At 38.0% G+C, this 24085-nt stretch overlaps 1 protein-coding gene across 1 annotated transcript in view; it reads right to left on the reverse strand.

Moving 5' to 3' along the window:
• MAN1A1 (mannosidase alpha class 1A member 1) overlaps positions 1–24085 on the reverse strand; it is a 173066-nt gene that overhangs the window by 108169 nt on the left and 40812 nt on the right. The window contains exons 3-5 of the mRNA XM_025925936.2: positions 23476–23572; positions 21084–21199; positions 164–244 (exon numbers count right to left, since the gene is read on the reverse strand). Of these exons, the coding sequence (XP_025781721.2) occupies positions 164–244; positions 21084–21199; positions 23476–23572 (294 nt within the window). The remainder of the gene's footprint in view (positions 1–163; positions 245–21083; positions 21200–23475; positions 23573–24085) is intronic.

Consider the following 24085-nt stretch of genomic DNA (forward strand, 5'->3'; position numbering starts at 1 on the left):
ACATTTCCTTACAACTTGTGACCAAATCTCCCAGTGTGCTGGTCTAATTAGTATATATTATATGACAATTCATTGTATGCTTGAGGCCCATCAAAATATGAAAATAGGTACCATAGAAAGCACATTTTACTTCAAAAAATGTAATTTTATTGTTTCATCTTACCTCTTCTCCAGACAGATAGTAGGCTGAGAGTAGTCCACCAACGAAGCGTATATTTACTTCAAAAACAGAAACTTCAGCATTCTGTGGAAATAGAGTAAAGAAGGTTCATACATAAATGATAGCACACCATTGAGAAAAATGCCATCATGATAAAATGTGCCAAATATTTAAATTTTACTCCATCTTATGTTTGCCCAGAGCAATTTATATACAAGAGAAAATGTTCCTCTCTTTTAACAATGTCAAAATATATGTAAACAAAAATAATTTTGACTCTTAACAATTATAAAATATTTCTAAAATTAAGTTATGCGTCCTCTGCTCAACAACAGATACGGTACGTAGCTGTTATTCTCTATTTGTGCAGATGCCGCAGGGCCAGGACATTTTATTTTTCTGTTCTGTTGTGTTCCCCTTTATCTTATTCATCTGCTTGCTTTTTCTTCCTGAAAGGCCATTCAGACTCTGTACTTTGGCTGGTGGTTAGCGTTCTTCTCCCACCATGTTAAAGTAGCAGAGCTAGAATGCAAATAGAATTTGAAGTTGGGGGGACCTGGGTTCCCAGTGCTTTTTCCCAAATTCCTGCCTGGGGCCTAGGATGGACATCTTCCTGGGAAGAAATTTTATCTGCATAAAGGAGCCTGCTTTTATTACCCACAGTGTGCCAGATCCTGTGCTAGTCTCTTTACCTGAACTACATCCTTTAATACTCACACCAGCCCTGTGAAATAATTACTAGTCTTATGTCTATTTTACAAATGGAGACACTGAGATGTAGAGTGGTTATTGTGACATTTTTAAGGTCGGACAACAAATAAGTGGTTGAATCAGAATTTGACTGGAGTACTCCGATTCCTGGCCCATGGCTCTGCGCTGTCCTGACTCCTATTATCACCTCCATGATAATGCACCAAGTCCCTTTATTAATGGTCATACCGTTGTGGCATATAATTAGTAATTATCACCAATACTTGTATTATTTTACAAGACTTGACTACTAAATAGACCTGTCCTACATGCTGTTACTAGAAAATTTCACACAGCTAACCTACAATAGGGGTAAGATCCTCTTTAATCTTTGGTTGCTTCCCTTCATGTTCATTGGCCTACTCAGTAGTTGTTCCCTTTTACATAAGGTCCAACCATTCACTGATAATCATAGGGGCTAACAGCAAACTATATTATATGGAGTCAATGTCTTGCAGATGAGCTTAGTTAAAATCATCCAAGACATTATTTCTTTTAACAAATATTTATCAAGCAACTACTATGTGCCAGGCACTGTCATAAGCCCTAGGGTCAAGGTAATGAAGATTGACAAGGTCCTCAGACTCATGGAATCTACACTTTAGTGGGAGGAAACAATTCCAGAAAAGACAAATACACATAGATTTTCATTTAATTGCCCCATGCTCTTGCTAAAAAGTTATAAGGATCTAACAATGAAAGCTAGCCAACTACTTATGGTTAAAAATTTTTCAAAAAATTTCCTGTAAAGGATGAAAACAACTTATGAGAATTAGTGGGCCAGAGGTAGGCAAAAGCATCATAAGACTCTTTAGTGGGCTCGTTTAACAGTATTTCATAATCTGCAACATGCACCTGATATGATTTGACTCTATAGAGGTGCAATTTATCATTGAGGTGCATCATTCAGAATGAGCATTGTAGGCATATTGGTAAAAGCTTCTTTATTCCACAAAATCACTGATAAGGAAAAAGGAAGGGAGTTCACTAATTTACTTTGGTTCACACGCTATATTTCTTATGTCTAAAGGTAACAGTGTCTTATAGTAAAATCAAAGGAATTTAAACTCTTGTATTTTACTTGTGTTTTTCAGTTTTTAAGTCTGAGAGCAGTCCTCTGCATTTCTACCTACTAAAATCTGTGAAAGTGATTTTTATATTCTTATTCTGGCTATGGGTTTATTAGATATGCATTCTCTTCCTCCTATGAAAATTTTGGTTATGAGGACTTTGATATAGACATCTGATAAAAATTACTGCAAGGTAGAAGACGGAGCCATGTCAAATATCATCAGAATATATCTTCAGCTAGACATCAATCACTTATTGGGTACAGCTGTTCAACCAGATATTGATCCAGCAATGTATTCTAGAACCTAAATTCTGTTGATCTTGCTCTATAAAATATTGAGAAATGACCTTGCAAAACACCATGCTCAAAGTCAGTTGCTTTGCCTTTTGAATTTCATGGATCTAACAGTCTAGTGAGCCTGTCCAAGAAGCAAATCTGGCTTGTTAGTGAACCCATGCAGCTTTCCAGTGACTGCTGTGTCCTTGTCTTTAAAAGCCTTGTTCAGGAATGTCACATCACCATTACGACTACTCAAGAATCATCATATTTTCCCCCTTTTGAAAACTGGAATGACATTAGAACTCCCAACATTATTTTTTCTACTTCTTTTTATCAAAGTTAAATCTAAATTATTTATAAACCTTAATTTGAGAGATCTTTCAACATTCTGGGCTGTATTATGTGATTAGGTCAAAAGACTGAGATTTAGATATTTTGTTCACTTTATAGATCCTTAGATGAAAAGGATGAAGAAAATAAAAATTCTCCCACCATAGCAAACTGGTTTTCTATATTGGAAACAACAGACCATAAAAAGACTACCTTAGAGTCAGAAAGACCTGGGCTTGAAGGCTGAGGGTGAGATCCCAGGCAAGTCACTTACTCTCTTTGAGTCTCTGTTTTCTTGTTTGTAAAAAGGGACAACGCATTCCTTACAAGGCACTAGGAGTCTGAATGTAAAGCACTGTGTATGGTGCCTGGCATAATGCACTCAGCAGAGAACGGCTGCCATTACCCACAGCACAGTAACTCAGGCGACATAAACCAAGGCCTATCTTAGTTTATTTCCTCAGGGGTTACTGGAATATCAGAAACTCCAGAATCCTAATATTCTAAATTCTAGAATGCAAACTGACACATCTTCTCTGACCCTCATGGGAGTTCTCTTTCTCAATGTCTAAAAAATCCTCTTTTGAAATACTGTATTTTGACCAAACTTCCTTTTGGGTTTGATATATTTCATATAAGGTATCGGGATTTTCAAAAGGGAATTTCTACAATCAGGGTTGTAGGCTATCTTTATTAATTTCTGATTATGATTTCCATTAAAAATATTATTAAATTAAAGTGAATATATTCATCCCACCAATATTCATGCAGTATCTTTTAAGATGTTCTAAAACTTTTCTAGTGACTTACTCTAATGACAGAGAGGGATTAGGACAGGGAGAAGATAGTATGTGAAGGAGGGGAGTCGCAAAGAGCCCGTAACACTAAAATCTTGTGTGATTTATTTATTTTGCAATCTCCTTGATCTGTGTTTGTTTTAAAATAAAGTTACCTTCCTTAAATCTTTAAGTAAGGTTACATCGCAGGGATATGCTCCAATATTCTACGGCTTCTAGTGCACTGTCATATGTGGTTGCCAGGTTGAGAAGTTGATCCAGTCTTCTGGCTAAATTGCATGCACCTATTAGTTAATATCACAATTGATAAACAAGTGGAAGTGGACATTTTTGGCTGAAAGCCTAACCATCAAAAAATGTGGCTTGGAGAAATGCCTCCTTCATTTTGACTTTCCTCTACCAACGGTCTTTGAATTGAAGGGCACACTTAACCACATTCATATATAGATTAGGTAAAATATATTGTATAACTAAGGTCACACCTAGAATCAAGACGTGAGTATGACAAATTATGGAAAAATTAGGCCACAGTACTAATCTTTTATACTGGTTGTCTTAGACTTATAATTTCTGTAAGTTTATCCCTTAACATTTCTGTCATCTAGTTCACTATACATTTATGTGAATTATGAAATAAACTGATAAAGAATGCTAAAATGGATAAAAGAGTTTAATTCAACATACCATTTTGCATGTCTCCCTCTCCTAATTCTTAATACTATGCTCCATATTTCTACTGACTTCCTTCAAGTCAACAGATTTGATTTATGAGCACAAAGAACCTAACTCTATCTGGGCAAGAGGAAAAGTGAACACTTCAAAATCCTTGTTTCAGAATGAATGTCTGAAGGATTAACTTTCTCCCACTAGGCAAGATAGAATTTTAAACAAGTAAGAAAACTTTATTAGGGATTTATTTGATATTTTTATAATCAATTTATTCACCAAAATTTTCTGTAAAATGATAGATTTTAATTAATCTCAGTGAATGAAATGGGCTTCACCATTAGAATAACAAATTTAGTTTATAGCACAGATTTAGCCACAGTTTTCTTTTGATTGAGGAACTACAGAGGCACAGCCTTTCCCTAAAGAACAGACATAGACTCAAACTTATACTAAAGGAATTCTTAATTCTTATGATTCTACATGGCATGACAGATCTGATTAATTGTATTTAATTGAAAAAGGCCTCTTGGGAAGAGGATTTTTATTTTCAAAATTTTCAAAAATATTTTAATAATATTCTGAGTATTTGGTCCAAATTCTTAGGCTTCTTTTTTTTAAATTTTTTATTTTTTAAAATTTACTTCCAAATTAGTTAGCATATAGTGAAACCATGATTTCAAGAGTAGATTCCATAATGCCCCTTGCCCATTTAGCCCATCCCCCCTCCCACAACCCCTCCAGCAACTCTCAGTTTGTTCTCCATATTTATGAGTCTCTTATGTTTTGTCCCCCTCCCTGTTTTTATATAACTTGTTTCCTTTCCCTTATGTTCATCTGTTTTGTCTCTTAAAGTCTTCATATGAGTGAAGTCATATGATTTTTGTCTTTCTCTGACTAATTTCACTTAGCATAATACCCTCCAGTTCCATCCACGTAGTTGCAAATGGGAAGATTTCATTCTTTTTGATTGCTGAGTAATACTCCATTGTATATATACCACATCTTCTTTATCCATTCATCCATCGATGGACATTTGGGCTCTTTCCATACTTTGGCTATTGTTGATAGTGCTGCTATAAACATGGGGGTGCACGTGTCTCTTCGAAACAGCACACCTGTATCCCGTGGATAAATGTTTAGGCTTCTTTTTTTAAGGGTAATTCTCTGAGCCCTCAAATCAGAGACTACTTCTTTGCTAGCTATTCCTCCAAACTCCCCACCAGCTTTCTACTCAATGAACTGTAAGTGAAAAGCAAGCATTAATAATTGCCCTACCACAATCCAATGCAGTAACTATGTTTAATAATAACTGCTCCACTCCTAACATATATGATAACTATGCTTTGCCTTACTGAAAAGTACGTTGGAAACGAGACTTTTCAAAGACATTGATTTAAGAGTGGTAACTGCCCATACACCTTGCCTATGTTTAAGCTTAGCAGACACCTTGGATTATAAGTAGTATTTCAAAGTGTGTTTTGTATTATTATTTTGAGGATTAAAAGTATAAAACTCCTTTTAACAGATTAAATTGAAATATTAAACAATGTAACTTAGTGTAACATATGTCCTAGCAGCTTTTAGTTTCATGTTTAAGTAACATGATAAGCCTCTTAAGAGGAACAAAGCGTTAGGCCACAAAGGTAGACCATCTTCTCTATGTGAATAGATTTTACTATGCAGACCCAGAAGGACCCTCAACTAGTAGTCCAATCTATCACTAATTATTGACAGAACATCTCAGTATCCTTTTAAAGCCAAAACTTAAATCATCACGCTTGGCAGGCACTGATTTGCATTCAGATAAAAATACTGAATAACTCCATTCAACAGATAATTAACTTATTTGCCTCCATAGAGACATAATGCTATTCTAAAATAGACTAAGGCAAATACTAAAGCAGAAGTCACTTCTTTCATGGTCTATGGCATAGAACTCTGGACCTATGTCAAGTACGCATTCAGGTATTTGAGATGATCCAAAAATTGCTTTGTGAGGTTAACTTATTTACATCCTTCCAACAGGGAACCTTATAGCTTATTTTCTTGAAAAGTAGGGTAAAAGAACAGTCTGGATTATTAAACTATTGGTGGGAATAAAATTGGTGTAGCCACTGTGGAAAACAGTATGGGGGTTCCTCAAAAAATTAAAAATAAAATACCATATTGAAGCGCCTGAGTGGCTCAGTTGGTTGAACACCTGACTTCGGCTCAGGCCACGATCTCGGGGTTTGTGGGTTCGGGCCTCACGTCAGGCTCTGTGCTGACAACTCAGAACCCAGAGCCCGCTTCAGATTCTGCCTCCCTCTCTCTGCCCCTCACCCATTCACACTGTCTCTTTCTGTCTCTCAAGAATGAATAAACGTTAAAAAAGTTAAAAAAATACCATATGATCCAGTAATTCCACTTTTGAGTATTTAATGAAAGAAAATGAAAACACTAATTCAAAAAGATATATGCATGCCCGTGCACACACACATAAATATTACTCAGCCATGAAAAAGGATAAGTCATTTGAGATAATATGGATGGACCAAAAGGGTATTAGCCTAAGTGAAATAAGTCAGATGAATACCATAAAACTTTACAAATATCATATATGATGTCATTTATATGTGGAATCTAAAAGACAAAACAAAGGAATAAACAAAACAGAAATAGCTTCATAAATACAGAGAACAAACTTTTGGTTGCCAGAGCCGAAGGGGTGGGGGAAACAGGCAGAGGGGATTAAGAAGTGCAAACTTCCAGTTATGAAATAAATAAATCACAGGAATTAAAGTACAGCATAGGGAATACAGTCAATAATATTGTAGTAACACTGTATGGTGACAGAGGGCAACCACACTTAATGTCGTAAGCATTGCATAGTGTAGAGAATTGTGAAATCAGTATATTGTACACTTGAAACTTAAATAACATTGCATGTCAACATTGTACTTTAACTTAAAAAAAAAGGGAAGAGATTAAGTTCGCCTGTTATCTTAAACATACAGTACTCGTTATGATAAAAAGTACAATTCATGCAAATCAAGACTACAGTGAGATGCCACTTCACATCTGCTACTGATGGCTACTGTAAAAAACAAAATCAGAAAATAACAGTGTTGGTGAGAATGTGGAGAAACTGGAACACTTGCACACTATTGGTGGGAAGGTAAAACAATGCAGCAACTGTGGAAAGCAGCAAGGTGGTTCCTCCAAAAATTGTAAATAGAATTGCCATACAATCCAGCAATCCCACATCTGGGTGTATACAAAAAAACAATTGTAAGTAGGATCTCAAATAGACATTTGGATACCTGTGTTCCTAGAAACATTCACAATAGCTAAGACATGGAAGTAATCCAACTGCCACTGACAGCTGAGTAAATAAGCAAAACGTGGAATATACATCTGATGAAAATATTACTCAACCTTAAAAAGGCAGGAAATTCTGACATATGCTGTAATATGAATGAACCTTGAAGACATTATGCTAAGTGAAATAAGGCAGTCACAAAATGACAAATACCTTATGAATCCCCTTTATAGGAGGTGCTAGAGTAGTCATAATCATACAGACAGAAAGTAGAATGGTGGTTGTCAGGGGCTGGACGGATAAAGGTTGGGAAGTTAGTGTTTAATGGGAACTGAGTTTCAGTTTTGCAAGATTAAAAGAATTGGATATGGATAGTGGTGATGGTTGCACAGCAATATGATACTATTAATATTATAGTACTTAATACTACTGAATTGTACCCTTAAAAATGGTTATGATGGTACCAGTTTATGGTACCAGTGTATTTTACTGCAATAAAAAAATTAAGGAAAAAAAGTACAACCCATGTGCTTGCCAAAGACCACCATCTTAGTGTGTTGCTAGGTAAGTGTCTGGAATAGGCTAATCATCTATCCTTTGTCATTCTCAAAGCTCCCCCTGTCATAGAGATGCCACTTTACCTCAATGAAGAAAAATGCTTTTTAATAGTTAATATAACTTTGGCATTTACTGAGGTTTTATATAAAAATTATTATCTGGAGAAAAGTTCTACATATTCTATAATATTAATACTGAACAAAGTTTTCAATATTTCTCCTGAAAGGATCTAGGTAATCAATACTTCTTTGAGGTGACAGTAAAGAATAGGCAGCACTCAGAACCGAACTTAGAAATGCCTAAATATGAAACTCTTGATCATTTGTTCTTATGTTAAAGACTTTCCAGTAGCAGGAGCCACCGCAAATCTCTTCTGGAAGTAGGCTAGATAAAAAACAAGTAGATCAATTGCACTTGAAGTCCAGATCATCTCTAACTATTTCAAAATATGACACAGTACAGTTATCCTTGCGCCCTGTCATCTGGTTCTCTGAGTCTAGCATAGTCTGTTGAGAAGTAGGACAAGATAACTTCTCGTTCATTTAATTAGAATTTATTGAATACCTGTGGAAAAATACACTTTAATGTGTGCTGTGATATGAAGATTACATGCCTAACCTGGGAGGATTCAAATTCTCTGGCTGCCTATATGTATTTCACAACTCTCTGCACTTCCTCTCTAATAAAAACAGGGTCGCTGAGTTAGGCAGATCTTGTTCACCCACAGCTTTTACTTGCTGTGTGATTTGTAAATTAGTTAATCACCTCTTCATGTATAAAAACAGGGACAATACCACTTACCCTGTAAGGTTGTCACAAACACTAAATGAGATAACGTATGGAAAAAAATCACCTAGCATAATACTTGGCATGTCTCTGTACTCTTTAAATGGTGGTTTCCTCTTTCCTTTCTTCCTCCCTCAAGAGAACTTGGCCCCAGCTAAATACTCTATTTTTCCTGCTAGACTATAAGCTCCAGGAGGGTAACTGACCTTAAAACGTGTTTAGTAAATAACATATGAATGAAATAAATAATGAGTAACCAAGGATGTGTTTCAGATTCTTGGTTTTAGGATTACTTTGAATTAAAACCAGAAAACTCATGCATTGGAATCTACCTTTAGAGGTCTGCCCAGATCTGTGTTCCTCTACAGATGCTTGTACAAAGCTCCACCTGGGAAGCCCTTGCTCCTATATATTATCTCAGTGATTTATTTTAAGCCCGTTATTAGAGCCACTTGAACTCTGTGCTACCAAGTATGCAAATGGAATCAACTTGCTATGCCTTAATTAAAAGAAAATGAGTTTTAGTTAATTACAGTATAAACCAATAAAAAAAAACATTTACTTTACACCTATAAGTGATGCAAATTGAATATTTCACATACAAACACATTTATTCTTGATGCTCAAGAGCACCACAGGATAAACCAACTCTCAACAGTAGTGTTTGTTTCAGTTTCATTCTGATTTTTCCCTTACAATAAATTTGGATGCATTAACTTTTCTGTAATACCCTGACACCGTCAATTATAATTAATACTTTATCAGGAAAAAAAGTTAATTTAAAAACAAGCAATAATTTATCTAAGCTGGAATCATATTACATGTTATCCATAAAAACAAAACAAATTTTCTCTCTTTGTTTAATAAGCTTCTCCAATGTCTCCGTCCTTCAGATAAACGGAAAAAGTTTGCATTTTCAAAAAGAAAGCTGTGTAATTATTGATATAATCACCTGAGCCTCTGGGTAAATTGAGCAAATATAAAACGAATTCTCATATAAGACATATTAAAACCAACCAGAAAATTGGAAGCTGAAGAATTTTATAAAACAATGATTAGTAGATTAAAACAATACAGCTTTCCTGAATTTTATTTACTAATTTTAAGATGAGAAGTACTATCACTTGGATGTTACTGATAAACGCTTTTTTAAGGGAAAATATGGCAACACCCAGAGAGAACTATAACAAATATGTTTCAAGATCTCTCACATTAGGAATAGTATTATAAGAAACAGAAATTTGAGACCTGTGGCTGTGACTTTTAAAGTATATTTTGAAAGACATAGGCCAAGATTATCAATAAGAGTTCTAAAATGGTATTTTACACAAGTCTGTCAATTATTTGGATAAAATCTTGTTAAAAAAACAAAAATATAGGAGGCGCCTGGGAAGATGGCGGCGTAGGAGGACGCTGGGCTCACCGCGCGTCCTGCTGATCACTTAGATTCCACCTACACCTGCCTAAATAACCCAGAAAACCACCAGAGGATTAGCAGAACGGAGTCGCCGGAGCCAAGCGCAGACGAGAGGCCCACCGAAGAGGGTAGGAAGGGCGGCGAGGCGGTGCGCGCTCCACGGACTGGCGGGAGGGAGCCGGGGCGGAGGGGCGGCTCGCCGGCCAAGCAGAGCCCCCGAGTCTGGCTTGCAAAAAGCGGAGGGGCCTGACGGACTGTGTTCCGACAGCAAGCGCGACTTAGCGGCTGGGAGGTCATAAGTTAACAGCTCTGCCCAGAAAGCGGGAAGGCTGGAGGACAAAGGGAAGGAGAGCTGCTGAGCCCCCGGACAACAGAGCTCAGTTTGGTGGGGAACAAAGGCGCTCGCCAGCGCCATCTCCCCCGCCCATCCCCCAGCCAAAATCCCAAAGAGAACCAGTTCCTGCCAGGGAACTTGCTCCCTCCGCGCAAACACCCAACTCTGCGCTTCTGCGGAGCCAAACCTCCGGCAGCGGATCTGACTCCCTCCTGCTGCCACAGGGCCCCTCCTGAAGTGGATCACCTAAGGAGAAGCAAGCTAAGCCTGCCCCTCCTGCCCCCGTGCACTTTGCCTACCCACCCCAGCTAAGACGCCAGATCCCCAGCATCACAAGCCTGGCAGTGTGCAAGTAGCCCAGACAGGCCACCCCACCCCACAGTGAATCCCGCCCCTAGGAGAGGGGAAGAGAAGGCACGCACCAGTCTGACTGTGGCCCCAGCGGTGGGCTCGGGGCAGACATCAGGTCTGACTGCGGCTCCGCCCACCAACTCCAGTTATACACCACAGCACAGGGGAAGTGCCCTGCAGGTCCTCACCACGCCAGGGACTATCCAAAATGACCAAGCGGAAGAATTCCCCTCAGAAGAATCTCCAGGAAATAACAACAGCTAATGAGCTGATCAAAAAGGATTTAAATAATATAACAGAAAGTGAATTTAGAATAATAGTCATAAAATTAATCGCTGGGCTTGAAAACAGTATAGCTGACAGCAGAGAATCTCTTGCTACAGAGATCAAGGGCCTAAGGAACAGTCACGAGGAGCTGAAAAACGCTTTAAACGAAATGCATAACAAAATGGAAACCACCACGGCTCGGATTGAAGAGGCAGAGGAGAGAATAGGTGAACTAGAAGATAAAGTTATGGAAAAAGAGGAAGCTGAGAAAAAGAGAGATAAAAAAATCCAGGAATATGAGGGGAAAATTAGAGAACTAAGTGATACACTAAAAAGAAATAATCTACGCATAATTGGTATCCCAGAGGAGGAAGAGAGAGGGAAAGGTGCTGAAGGGGTACTTGAAGAAATAATAGCTGAGAACTTCCCTGAAGTGGGGAAGGAAAAAGGCATTGAAATCCAAGAGGCACAGAGAACTCCCTTCAGACGTAACTTGAATCGATCTTCTGCACGACATATCCTAGTGAAACTGGCAAAATACAAGGATAAAGAGAAAATTCTGAAAGCAGCAAGGGGTAAACGTGCCCTCACATATAAAGGGAGACCTATAAGACTCGTGACTGATCTCTCTTTTGAAACTTGGCAGGCCAGAAAGAATTGGCACGAGATTTTCAGTGTGCTAGACAGAAAAAATATGCAGCCGAGAATCCTTTATCCAGCAAGTCTGTCATTTAGAATAGAAGGAGAGATAAAGGTCTTCCCAAACAAACAAAAACTGAAGGAATTTGTCACCACTAAACCAGCCCTACAAGAGATCCTAAGGGGGACCCTGTGAGACAAAGTACCAGAGACATCACTACAAGCATAAAACATACAGACATCACAATGACTCTAAACCCATATCTTTCTATAATAACACTGAATGTAAATGGATTAAATGCGCCAACCAAAAGACATAGGGTATCAGAATGGATAAAAAAACAAGACCCATCTATTTGCTGTCTACAAGAGACTCATTTTAGACCTGAGGACACCTTTAGATTGAGAGTGAGGGGATGGAGAACTATTTATCATGCTACTGGAAGCCAAAAGAAAGCTGGAGTAGCCATCCTTATATCAGACAAACTAGACTTTAAATTAAAGGCTGTAACAAGAGATGAAGAAGGACATTATATAATAGTGACAGGGTCTATCCATCAGGAAGAGCTAACAATTATAAATGTCTATGCGCCGAATACCGGAGCGCCCAAATATATAAAACAATTACTCATAAACATAAGCAACCTTATTGAGAAGAATGTGGTAATTGCAGGGGACTTTAACACCCCACTTACAGAAATGGATAGATCATCCAGACACACGGTGAATAAAGAAACAAGGGCCCTGAATGAGACATTGGATCAGATGGACTTGACAGATATATTTAGAACTCTGCATCCCAAAGCAACGGAATATACTTTCTTCTCGAGTGCACATGGAACATTCTCCAAGATAGATCATATACTGGGTCACAAAACAGCCCTTCATAAGTTTACAAGAATTGAAATCATACCATGCATACTTTCAGACCACAATGCTATGAAGCTTGAAATCAACCACAGAAAAAAGTCTGGAAAACCTCCAAAAGCATGGAGGTTAAAGAACACCCTACTAATGAATGAGTGGGTCAACCAGGCAATTAGAGAAGAAATTAAAAAATATATGGAAACAAACGAAAATGAAAATACAACAATCCAAATGCTTTGGGACGCAGCAAAGGCAGTCCTGAGAGGAAAATACATTGCAATCCAGGCCTATCTCAAGAAACAAGAAAAATCCCAAATACAAAATCTAACAGCACACCTAAAGGAAATAGAAGCAGAACAGCAAAGGCAGCCTAAACCCAGCAGAAGAAGAGAAATAATAAAGATCAGAGCAGAAATAAACAATATAGAATCTAAAAAAACTGTAGAGCAGATCAACGAAACCAAGAGTTGGTTTTTTGAAAAAATCAACAAAATTGACAAACCTCTAGCCAGGCTTCTCAAAAAGAAAAGGGAGATGACCCAAATAGATAAAATCATGAATGAAAATGGAATTATTACAACCAATCCCTCAGAGATACAAACAATTATCAGGGAATACTATGAAAAATTATATGCCAACAAATTGGACAACCTGGAAGAAATGGACAAATTCCTGAACACCCACACTCTTCCAAAACTCAATCAGGAGGAAATAGAAAGCTTGAACAGACCCATCACCAGCGAAGAAATTGAATCGGTTATCAAAAATCTCCCAACAAATAAGAGTCCAGGACCAGATGGCTTCCCAGGGGAGTTCTACCAGATGTTTAAAGCAGAGATAATACCTATCCTTCTCAAGCTATTCCAAGAAATAGAAAGGGAAGGAAAACTTCCAGACTCATTCTATGAAGCCAGTATTACTTTGATTCCTAAACCAGACAGAGACCCAGTAAAAAAAGAGAACTACAGGCCAATATCCCTGATGAATATGGATGCAAAAATTCTCAATAAGATACTAGCAAATCGAATTCAACGGCACATAAAAAGAATTATTCACCATGATCAAGTGGGATTCATTCCTGGGATGCAGGGCTGGTTCAACATTCGCAAATCAATCAACGTGATACATCACATTAACAAAAAAAAGAGAAAAACCATATGATCCTGTCAATCGATGCAGAAAAGGCCTTTGACAAAATCCAGCACCCTTTCCTAATAAAAACTCTTGAGAAAGTCGGGATAGAAGGAACATACTTAAAGATCATAAAAGCCATTTATGAAAAGCCCACAGCTAACATCATCCTCAACAGGGAAAAACTGAGAGCTTTTTCCCTGAGATCAGGAACACGACAGGGATGCCCACTCTCACCGCTGTTGTTTAACATAGTGCTGGAAGTTCTAGCATCAGCAATCAGACAACAAAAGGAAATCAAAGGCGTCAAAATTGGCAAAGATGAAGTCAAGCTTTCGCTCTTTGCAGATGACATGATATTATACATGGAAAATCCGATAGACTCCACCAAAAGTCTGCTAGAACTGATCCATGAATTCAGCAAAGTTGCAGGATACAAAATCAATGTACAGAAATCAGTTGCATTCTTATACACTAACAATGAAGCAACAGAAAGACAAATAAAGAAACTGATCCCATTCACAATTGCACCAAGAAGCATAAAATACCTAGGAATAAATCTAACCAAAGATGTAAAGGATCTGTATGCTGAAAACTATAGAAAGCTTATGAAGGTAATTGAAGAAGATTTAAAGAAATGGAAAGACATTCCCTGCTCATGGATTGGAAGAACAAATATTATCAAAATGTCAATACTACCCAAAGCTATCTACACATTCAATGCAATCCCAATCAAAATTGCACCAGCATTCTTCTCGAAACTAGAACAAGCAATCCTAAAATTCATATGGAACCACAAAAGGCCCCGAATAGCCAAAGTAATTTTGAAGAAGACCAAAGCAGGAGGCATCACAATCCCAGACTTTAGCCTCTACTACAAAGCTGTCATCATCAAGACAGCATGGTATTGGCACAAAAACAGACACATAGATCAATGGAATAGAATAGAAACCCCAGAACTAAACCCACAAACGTATGGCCAACTCATCTTTGACAAAGCAGGAAAGAACATCCAATGGAAAAAAGACAGTCTCTTTAACAAATGGTGCTGGGAGAACTGGACAGCAACATGCAGAAGGTTGAAACTAGACCACTTTCTCACACCATTCACAAAAATAAACTCAAAATGGATAAAGGACCTGAATGTGAGACAGGAAACCAACCAAACCTTAGAGGAGAAAGCAGGAAAAGACCTCTCTGACCTCAGCCGTAGCAATCTCTTACTCGACACATCCCCAAAGGCAAGGGAATTAAAAGCAAAAGTGAATTACTGGGACCTTATGAAGATAAAAAGCTTCTGCACAGCAAAGGAAACAACCAACAAAACTAAAAGGCAACCAACGGAATGGGAAAAGATATTTGCAAATGACATATCGGACAAAGGGCTAGTATCCAAAATCTATAAAGAGCTCACCAAACTCCACACCCGAAAAGCAAATAACCCAGTGAAGAAATGGGCAGAAAACATGAATAGACACTTCTCTAAAGAAGAGACATCCGGATGGCCAACAGGCACATGAAAAGATGTTCAGCGTCGCTCCTTATCAGGGAAATACAAATCAAAACCACACTCAGGTATCACCTCACGCCAGTCAGAGTGGCCAAAATGAACAAATCAGGAGACTATAGATGCTGGAGAGGATGTGGAGAAACGGGAACCCTCTTGCACTGTTGGTGGGAATGCAAATTGGTGCAGCCGCTCTGGAAAGCAGTGTGGAGGTTCCTCAGAAAATTAAAAATAGACCTACCCTATGACCCAGCAATAGCACTGCTAGGAATTTATCCAAGGGACACAGGAGTACTGATCATAGGGGCACTTGTACCCCAATGTTCATAGCAGCACTCTCAACAATAGCCAAATTATGGAAAGGGCCTCAATGTCCATCAACTGATGAATGGATAAAGAAATTGTGGTTTATATACACAATGGAGTACTACGTGGCAATGAGAAAAAATGAAATATGGCCTTTTGTAGCAACGTGGATGGAACTGGAGAGTGTGATGCTAAGTGAAATAAGCCATACAGAGAAAGACAGATACCATATGGTTTCACTCTTATGTGGATCCTGAGAAACTTAAGAGAAACCCATGGGGGAGGGGAACAAAAAAAAAAAAAAGAGGTTAGAGTGGGAGAGAGCCAAAGCATAAGAGACTGTTGAGAACTGAGAACAAACTAAGGGTTGATGGGGGGTGGGAGGGAGGAGAGGGTGGGTGATGGGTACGGAGGAGGGCACCTTTTGGGTGAGCACTGGGTGTTGTATGGAAACCAATTTGACAATAAATTTCATATATAAAAAAAAAACAAAAACAAAAACAAAACAAAACAAAACAAAACAAAACAAAAATATAGCTTTAAATAAACAACGTTAAAGGTCAGCATTTAAGCAACCACTCAAGAACAGTCAGACTGCTTTATCCTGCAAGTAAGGAAGCACAAAAATTGGCTCTTCTCCACAGCCTAATATCCCCTATTAGATTCCCTCTGCTTCCTCACAGGTCCCCACCGCCCACGGAACACATTCATGTCACCTGGTAGTGGTCTGAGGTCAGCCAACCACCTTCTGTTACCTTGTCTGTTAGCTTGAGAGGCCTTTATGCTTCGTTCTTTTAAATAAATGATTCCACAGTTTCTCAGACTACCGCTGGTCATGAAAGCAAAGAATTGTTGCAGGATTTGGGGAGTTTGGGGGAGCAATTTTGTAATTAAAAGACAAGGGACCTGGATACTATTCAGGTAGAGCATCACTGACATCTACTTTCCTGTCTTCAATCATTCGATCTTGGATAAATGAATATGGTAAAACTGCAAAATTAATTACAGAAATATGTTGCATTTATTTTCTTTTCTTTACATTTATTTATTTTTGAGAGACAGAGAGAGACAGAGCACAAGTGGGGAGGGGCAGGGAGAGAATGAGACACAGAATGAAAAGCAGGCTCCAGGCTCTGAGCTGTTAGCACAGAGCCTGACTTGGGGCTCAAACTCAAAAACCGTGAGATCATGACCTGAGCTGAAGCTGGACATCCAACCGACTGAGCCACCCAAGTGCCCCATATCTCTATACACTAACAATGAAGCAGCAGAAAGAGAAATTAAGAAAACAATCCCATTTACAACTATACCAAAAATAATAAAATATCTGGGAATAAACATCACCAAAGATGAGTACTCTAAGAACTAAAACCCTGATGAAAGAAATTGAAGAAGTCACAAATAAATGGAAGGATATTCCATGCTCATGGATTAGAAGAGCTAATATTGCTAAAATGTCCATACCATCAAAGTAATATACAGATTGAATGCAATCCCTATAAGAATATTAACATTTTTCACAGAACTAGCACAATAATCCTAAAATATGTATGGAACCACAAAAGCCCCCAAACAGCCAAAGCAATCTTGAAAAAGAACAAAGTTGGTGGTATCAACAATCCCAGATTTCAAGACACACTACAAAGCTGTAGTAATCAAAACAGTTTGTTACTGGCACAAAAACAGACACAGAGATCAAGAAAACATAATAGAGTCCAGAAATACACATTTATTTGGTCAATTAATGTATGACTAGTCAAGGACATACAATGGAGAAAAGATAGTCTCTTCATCAAATGGTGCCGGGCAAACTGGACAGCTACATGCAAAAGAATGAAACTGGACCATACACAAAAATAAATTCAAAATGGATTAAAGACCTAAATGTGAGATCTGAAATCATAAAATTCCTAGAAGAAAGGATAGGCAGTAATGTCTTTGACATTGGCTGTAGAAACATTTTTCTCGATATATCTCCTCAGACGGGGAAACAAAAGCAAAGTTAAACTATTAGGACCACACCAAAATAAAAAGCTTTTACACAGCAAAGCAAACCATCAACAAAACAAAAAGGCAACCTACTGAATGGGAGAAGATGTTTGCAAATGATATATCTGATAAGGGGTTAATATCCAAAATATATAAAGAACTTATACAATTTTAGATCAAAAAACCCCAATCTAATTAAAATATGGGCAGAAGACCTGAATAGACATTTTTCCAAAGACATACAACTGGCCAACAAATATATGAAAAGATGCTTAACATCACTAATCATCAAGGAAATGCAAATTAAAATCACACAAGATATCACTTTACACCTGTCAGAATGGCACAATACATAAGAAATAACAGGTGTTGGTGAGGATATGGAGAAAAAAAAAACCTTTCAGCACTGTCAGTGGGAATGCAAATTGGTGCAGCCACTGTGGAAAACAGTACAAAGGTTCCCCTAAAACTGAAAAATATAAATATCCTCTTAACAAAGGGGAAGGAGAGGTGAAATAGATAAAGGGAATTAGGAATATATTTATCTTGTTGAGCACTGAGAAATATATAGAATTGCTGAATCACAATATATATCAAAACGAATATAACATTATGTTAATTATACTTGAATTAAAGAAACAAGAAAGAAAAAACACTGGATAACAGGAGGAAAAAAAAAATCATTTGATTTTGACGGAATCCAGTTCCTATTCTCCCAAACTTTCTTGAGAGGGGTTGGGGGAGGGAATACATTAACCATTTTCTCTCCCATAGATAGCTGATGACAAGCCCTATTTAAAGGTAGGTATTTTAGGGGCGCCTGGGTGGCTCAGTCGGTTAAGCGGCCGACTTCAGCTCAGGTCATGATCTCGCGGTCCGTGAGTTCGAGCCCCGCGTCGGGCTCTGTGCTGACAGCTCAGAGCCTGGAGCCTGTTTCAGATTCTGTGTCTCCCTCTCTCTGACCCTCCCCCGTTCATGCTCTGCCTCTCTCTGTCTCAAAAATAAATAAACGTCAAAAAAAAAAATTAAAAAAAAATAAAGGTAGGTATTTTAATTTAACTTATAAATAACAAGATGGGACAAAGATATTAGTAAGAGACGACAAACCCTCAAGAAGAAACAATTTTTTTTCACTGCTTTGATTTTTCATTCTCAGTTCTATTGATAATATTAGAGCTATCACAAGTCATTCCAATCAAATGGCTGTAGAACCTTGAGCAAATCACCAGCTCCCTGGGTCTGTTTTCTCATTAAAAAAAAATTTTTTTTTTTACATTTATTTATTTTTTGAGAGACATAGAGAGACAGAGCACAAGTTGGGGAGGGGCAGAGAGAGGAGGAGACACAGAATCTGAAGCAGGCTCCAGGCTCTGAGCTGTCAGCACAGAGCCTGACGCAGGGCTGGAACTCACAAACCGTGACATCATGACCTGAGTCAAAGTCGGACGCTTAACTGACTGAGCCACCCAGGCGCCCCGTTTTCTCATTTTTAAAATGAAAGAGCCGAACACATTGATCTCCAAGGTCCTTTTATGTTGGAATATGTCTCCTTTATATTCCAAATTCAATTATAAGGCAGATTAAACACAGACTTATCTAAATGTCCTTTAAGGCAGTGATCTCCAAAATGGGGCATACAAGGCAACTAATAAGAAGGCTGGAACAAAATATTCATTCTTTAAAAAAAAATATATATATATATATATATTTATTTTAGAGAGAGGGAGAGAATACAGATGGAGGGAGAGAATCTTAAGCTCAGCATGCAGCCTTGAAACAAAATATTCAAACTTTTAATTTATATAGGTTTTTAATGCAAAGAGTTAGGAAAAAGATTTAGTTTTATCGATCTTTAATATTTTGACACTGTTGTCCTCACTGGGTCTGTGAGAGAACAAGAGCTCCACAAAGTGGAGGTGTTGAGAGGGAAACACTCTTTCTATGTCCAGTTTCAACATACAGCATGTTGCTTGTGCCTGGTTATGGAGATTTACAGATACTATCGAATGCTTACCAGATAGACAAGAAGGTTATAAGGCTTTCTGTGAAACAATCTCTGATTAAAAATACTAATAATGCAAACATAAATGAATGACTAGAACATAGCTGGGCCAACAGTCTTCCACTTTTTTTTTTTTATTTTTATGTTTTTAATTAAAAAAAAAAAATTTTAATGTTCACTTATTTTTGAGACAGAGAGAGACAGAGCATGAAGGGGAGAGGGTCAGAGAGAGAGGGAGACACAGAATCCGAAACAGGCTCCAGGCTCTGAGTGGTCAGCACAGAGCCCGACATGGGGCTCGAACTCACCGACCGCGAGATCATGACCTGAGCTGAAGTCGGATGCTTAACTGACTGAGCCACCCAGGCGCCCCTCTTCCGCTTTTTTAAAACAAGTTTTTTGCCAATCTCATCATGAGGCAAAACACTGATTATGGAATTAGATGAGCTCTGACAAGATGCTGTCCTCCCAAATCAAAATTATCAAGAAGTTCTGAAGTGTCCGCTCTCCTTAATTCTGAACCTTTTCCTTGGTATACAATAGATTTTGATGTATTTGTTAAGAATGATGGTACACGCGCAAAGATTTTTAAAGGCTTCAAATACATATTGACAACATTTTATGCAGACAAGGGTATAGAACTAACAAATTTTGAAGCCTTATTTATGTGACAGTGGATGCATATTGAGAGTTTAGTGGAGGTCTCCTTGGTATTGCAGCCTTGGCAGCCACATAGCCTGTGGGGGGCCTTAAGCCCACGCAGTCACAAGCAAATCCAAGTTCCTGGCATGGCTCCCCCAATCGCCCTTGTGATCAATCGTCTCCCTAGCCCCTCAGGGCCTTCCCCTTGTGCACACCTTAGAAAAGACTCCTGTGGACCTTACCAAAACGTAGCTCTTTCCAGTACAAATTGACCAATTTGACTCCAAAGCACTATACCCACCCTACTAAAGGCATGTGCCCCAGGTTCTGTCTATACTCTGTCTGACCTCTCTGTGTGGCCCCTGGAGGCCTGCTGCGTACCTCCTCAGGACCCGTGAGTAATAAGCTTCTCTACTGGAGTTTCTCTTGTGGTCTTTTGTTGGACTGCAGCTCACCACCTGGTACCCTGTACTCCAATTAACAAAAGTTAATTTAATAAAATGAAAACAATGTGCCATGGCCCACGGTGCAAAAGCATGAGCATGGAGCCACACAGATTTCTGCTAGACTCACAGCTCTGACACACAACTAGCTGTGTGATCTGGATAAGCCTCTGAGGCTCCAATTTATAGCCTGTACAAGTGTGAAAATAATGGCCATCTCATAGGGTGGTTATGGGACTTGAACACCAACACTTGGCACATGTTGGCCTTGACAGATTTTAATTTCTTTTTCCTTACTCCTAATTTGCTAAAAAACAAAAACATGTACTTCCACAGTAACGGGGGCAAGAATATAGTATGGTACTATTTAAACATGCATTCTTTGTTTCTGCTATGGTATATAGCACAATAATTGGCCCCACAACAGAATTTGTCCATGTTAAACTGAGTTTTAAAAACTGAATTGGCAATTTTTGTTTAACTCACCACATTAAAATCTAGATTTTCTTCAACCCATGATTTTGCCTCTTCAAATTCATCTTTCATTTCCATTATAAAAAGTGTATCCAGGGCATCTACTATTGTTGCTCCTTTAATACTACCTGAAAATATCAGAAAAACATTTATTGATTAAAATATTTGACACACATACAAGCAAATTGACCATCTGTGGAAAAGGAGAATACAGAATTTATTAATAATAGTAATAATGAACACAGTCTAAACTTCTTTCAGTAAAAGAGAGTGTAAAAGCTGCATCAAAACCAAACTAACAATAATCACAGGCTATGAATTGATACACTAATCTTTAAAGTTTCTTCTGAACTTGTAGAAAATAATCTCTTAGACATTTCATTTGTGACTGAATTCTCCAGCAACAAAAAGTAGATCTGAAACAAAGGAGCAACACACATATTAATTTGAATGTAATCACATCAAAGTGCACCTGTGCAAAATTTTTAAATATAGTTAGATCTAAAATTATGATAGCTCTAAGAAGCCATTATTCTAAAATGGAATTCACTCTCTTTGAAGGCCTGACTGATCCTAACCTCCCCTTCCACCCACCCACCCATCTTGACTTTATGATTCATTTCCTTCGAACTCCCTTGACATGAAGACTTTACATTGGTCTTGCATTCATCACTTTCTGCCTTCCATTATAATTACTTGTATGCATCTCTTTTAGCCTGTAAACTTCCTCAGAATGGAAAAGACCTGTCTTCTTCATATGCACATTCCATACTAAGAGACTTAGTATGTTTCGATGCTTAAGAATAATTAAAAAAATCATCAACACGTTAACAAAGAACAAAATAATCTCTTTGACAAAGATTTTGACAAATTTACACAAAACTGAGTTATTAATTATACAAGCAACTTTTATAGGGATAAAAGCAAAAACAGAATTCGATTTTAAAAAGTTATAGGAAACAATGAAAAAACAAAGGCCTCTGAGTCTGCATGAAGCTTCTAAATTTGTCTTCAATTCCTAACTTTCAACACCCATGTTAACTGGTCACTGTGTCCTGAAAACACTACTTTATAAAAACACCTGAAAGCACTTCTGTCACTACTCCAGGTTTGGGCTCTCTTCCAGGTCTGCATCACTGTGATGGACCAACCAGTCTTTCTTCTACTCTGCCAGCTCTCCCTAACTGTTCTTACAATTCTCTTCTTCCCACCTGGAATCAACTTCATATGAATATCTGAACTTCAGACGAATATCTACTGACCCTTCTAATGCTCTGACAACTCACTGTTTACACACAGCTCTTCTGCCCAAGGCCATGAACTCTGCAAAGACTTGTATTGTGTTAACACAGTACTGGAAGGAGAGCCAAACACATGGAAGATCCTGAATAAATGGAAAAGAGGACCACAGACTCTGACCTTAGACACACCTGGGTTCTGCCCCAGCTCAGCCTGTTAGTACGTGGCTCACATGGGCAAGTTATGCTCTGAGCTGCATCTTTCTCATCTATAAAATGTGTATAATAATGAGGTTAAGGGAGATGACACACAAATGGTGCTTAATGCATAATAAATATCAGTTGATTCTGTTGTTTGTTATATGATTTGATACTATTTAACACCTTCAGTTAAAGTATAAAAAGTCACATTTTCTATGTGGAATTAAGAAGTGTTGGAATAAGACTCTATCCCCTTCATCCTATTACTTATAGGCAAAATTGTGCAGGATAAAAAAGAATCAAGTGTGAGGAGAATGACAATGGTAGCTCTGTGACCCAAGGAATCCACCTAACACTTCTGTTCCCTAGCTTCCTCACGTCACAATGGGATTGCTATTAATACCCACAGTACCAAACATAAAGGGATGCTGTGAGGACAAAATGCAATGAAGCATGCCAACGCAGATAAATGGACATTCAAATAACTGACCATCCATTCTCACTTTCTCTTCCACGGCACAAACAGGAGAAACCCAGAGCTAAAGTTGAGAGTCACCAAGATACAGTGAAGATCACCATGGCAGGCTGGTGATCAATAAAGCTTATCGATAAAGACACAACTTTTACCTGACAAGAAGCAGTTAATGCAGCCGACCAAACGCTCCTCTGCTGGGTATCACCCCAAGGAGCTAAAAGTCTTGATGCTGCACCCATAGCCATTAAATGATAATCTTTGGGACTGTTCCCCAGGCATCAGTATTTTTTTTTAAAGGTACTCAAGTGATTCAAATGTAGAGTGCTCTGTCTGAAGGACACACTATGCCCAGTCCTTGCAGATAACTGCAGCAGGTATGTAAGTTTCCTAGCAACATGGCCTGGAGGGGCACACAAACTTTATCACCCACAAGTTCCATCAATCGGAGAAAAGTTACTGTCACTAAGAAACCAAAGCACATTCTACTCACCAAACAAACTGCTCGAATGGCCTTCTTTTGATATAGGTTTCAGTTCATTTAATCCCCAGGCATAACGTTTATAATTATTCCAAGCATGTTTCATCATCTGAGAAAAAGAAATGAAAATAGGATTATAATTTGAATTTAAGATGTTTTTGCTATGAAATAGATCATTCACTGAGGACCTAAAGGTTAAAGCCTTAAAACTTATCGTTTAGTTAAAAAGATGATAATTAAAAGGGTGACAATGGTATGAATAAACTAGAATACACACACACACACACACACACACACACACACACACACACACTGTCCCTTTATATTTACAAACGGAGATTTCTTTTTTGAATCCAGAGATATCATTTTCAAAAGTCATTTCCCAGTAACAAAATTTAACTTACCCTTAAAGGATGAACCATTCTTACATTTATCTATTTTATTCTCATGAAAGATTAAATCTGCAAAGACTATATTTAAGATTCTGATTCTTGCACAAGGTTCTTTGTACTTTGTCAACCTCATAGTATATAGACAAATATCCAAGGTTATCACTTTAAACACTTTGATGTATGTTGACCAAGTTAATGTGGAGAAGTCTACAGGAAATAAATGAAACTCT

The sequence above is a fragment of the Puma concolor genome, chromosome B2, assembly GCF_028749965.1.
Source record: "Puma concolor isolate L17-30 chromosome B2, mPumCon1.1.hap2, whole genome shotgun sequence".
NCBI classification, from domain to species: domain Eukaryota; kingdom Metazoa; phylum Chordata; class Mammalia; order Carnivora; family Felidae; genus Puma; species Puma concolor.